The sequence below is a fragment of the Sinocyclocheilus rhinocerous genome, unplaced genomic scaffold, assembly GCF_001515625.1.
Source record: "Sinocyclocheilus rhinocerous isolate Xijiao unplaced genomic scaffold, SAMN03320098_v1.1 scaffold1763, whole genome shotgun sequence".
Lineage (NCBI taxonomy): Eukaryota > Metazoa > Chordata > Actinopteri > Cypriniformes > Cyprinidae > Sinocyclocheilus > Sinocyclocheilus rhinocerous.
Window position 1 is genome coordinate 181,381 of NW_015640500.1, and position 2,451 is coordinate 183,831.

Genomic DNA, 2,451 nt, shown 5'->3' on the forward strand with positions numbered 1-2,451 from the left:
TAAATCTCAATTTCGAAAAATTGACACTCAAGACTGGTTTTGTGGTCCAGGGTCACATATGGTTTAAAAAGCATCTTAAATCTATAACAATGTGCTTTTCATAGCCTCAAGCAAGCTCCTTATCGCCGAACTGTTTATTCTATTTTTTTTCTTTCAGGAACTTCGATTAGTTGAATTAAAACTGTTGTAAAAAGTATGCACCGTTTTAACATTCTAGTTTTTTTTTTAGAAATGCCATACTCACAGTTGTTATGTCATCAGACCCAAAGCAGAAGAAAGTGGAAGTCAAAGTCAGTTAGACTGTACGTGCTTTCCAAAAGTGACTGGAACGTCTGTAGAGGACTTTGAGCTGCACACTTACTGGCAGCAGTCATCCGGGGTTGGGTTTGTAAACAGCACAGTTTACACCATGCAGAACTGAGAATGACTTTCAATTCCATTTCATTTCTGATACAGACATCAAATTTAAAACAGAACTAGAATCAAATGAACAGATTTTTTTCAAGCTGGTTTTAAATAATGCATTTAATTTTTTATTATATTAACAATCAGAGTTTCAATCCATGAACATTTGTAATTACTTTATACATCTCTTAGAATACATTAGTGAACTTTTATTAACATTTATTTCAGTTAAAGTATCTTGGCTTATTTCCCACAATGCTCTAGTTATTATGCAATCAATTCCCCCCCTTTTTTTTTTTTTTTTTAAATCTGAAAACAAAGTGGTGGACTTTTCTGGTCATGGGAAAATTAAAAAGTGTTTTGATGTCCATGTTAAGAATTTTGACAGTATTGAGCTCATTTTAATGAAATGACAATTAGGAACAAATAACTCATGTTTAACCACAAAACCAGCATTGGACTAATGAAAGAATTCAGACTCTAATTCAAATTCACACTCATTAAGCGAAAGAGCTCTTTTAAATGTAAAGTCTCCTCTTCTCTGATAAATACATATGCTTTTATTTGAAACCCAGCAAATGCATCATTCCAATTCAAATGTCCTGGACAGAAAAGACTGAAACAATGCATACTCCGCATTAAAGATTCATAATCATGCAATGTAGTTACAAATGCTTCTGTGTGCGAATGAAGTTCTAATTTAGGTCGTTACTTTTAGTTTGGGGATTCTGTGCTTTTTTTTCTTCTTCTTTGGCCTTTGTCTTCAAAAAATCATTTAAGCCGTTACAGTGAAGGTCTATGTGACAATCAACTTTTGTCAATGTAAGTGCATTTCTAAGTGCAGTTTTTTTAACAAGTGGAAAGAAAAACAGATCATGCTAATTGAGAAACAATTTATTTTGAATACATTTGGGTGATGAAGCAACTTAAAGACACAAAAAAAGTGCACATTACATAGTCTAATGTTTACTTCCAGAGCTTCTTGATGGACATGTTTTTCTCACTGTCTTTCTGCATCACCTGTAAACATACAGTATATTATAAATGAGAGCTATCCACGGAAAACAAATATTTTCCCATAAAAAGAATTGGTAGGTTTAAATATTATTTGTACCAAAAGCACGATCGAAAAAGAAAATGATTTCAGTACCTTTGCTACTGCCATTTCAAAATCTTCTTGGGTAACGTGGACTCGCCTCTCTCTCAGAGCATACATCCCTGCCTCTGTGCAGACACCCTGTCAGACAAGCACAAATAAAAACAGCTTGTTGAAATGTGGCGTATAGATGTCTGTAAATGACTGAGACCTCACCTTTAGAGGTCTGCAAGCCCGTCGGGTCCCGACACGCTGAGTTGGGCCATTTTTAATTTTTTTTATTTTAAACAGATCGGGCTTAGGCTCATTCAGCTTCTCTCCTTTTATTGTGCCCATATACGCGCAGGCAGCACATAGGCTACTGTATGAAATATTGTTATATTGATTATATTATAAATATTATACATCGCCTATGCAATACGCAACGCATATACGCATGCATTAGCATACAGGTGACAGTAGACCATGCAGAGCATCAGGGAGAAGTTGGAGTGTGGGGAGTTACTAAAAGTTCCCAATGCTTCGGGACAAGCTGCATTTTGGTACAGTTTTGATTCGATTACCACCACAAACAGTGAGCCAAACTGGTCATGTGCAGTGCAGAATCTGCAAACATATCCTTGCACATAACAGCAAAAAACGCACGCAATAGGCTAAAGCGTGCCGCAAAGCCCCAGCAAAAGTAATTACCATGAATGTGTCAGGGGCAAATAGTAAGGAGATATTTGAGTTATTTATTAATAAATTAGTGTTTTCTGAGTCCGTGTCGCAAAGATGAAGATCCTGACTCGCTATCTCCTCATTAGACATGCCTTTAGAGAGAAGTGCATCTTTACGGATTTTATAATGAAAGAAATTTTGTTTTAGATTTGTTTTATTTAGTTTTAAAGTAGTAATTTAAAGCTTTCTATGCATGTATCCTTTATTTTATAAAAGCACAACATTTTGTT

The 2,451-nt window shown here is 35.2% G+C and overlaps 1 protein-coding gene across 1 annotated transcript in view; it reads right to left on the reverse strand.

The window, feature by feature from the left end:
• Nucleotides 1–1,148: 1,148 nt before the first annotated feature.
• LOC107753303 (26S protease regulatory subunit 8) overlaps nt 1,149–2,451 on the reverse strand; it is a 6,865-nt gene continuing 5,562 nt past the window's right edge. The window contains exons 11-12 of the mRNA XM_016569434.1: nt 1,556–1,642; nt 1,149–1,425 (exon numbers count right to left, since the gene is read on the reverse strand). Of these exons, the coding sequence (XP_016424920.1) occupies nt 1,372–1,425; nt 1,556–1,642 (141 nt within the window). The 3' untranslated portion in view covers nt 1,149–1,371. The remainder of the gene's footprint in view (nt 1,426–1,555; nt 1,643–2,451) is intronic.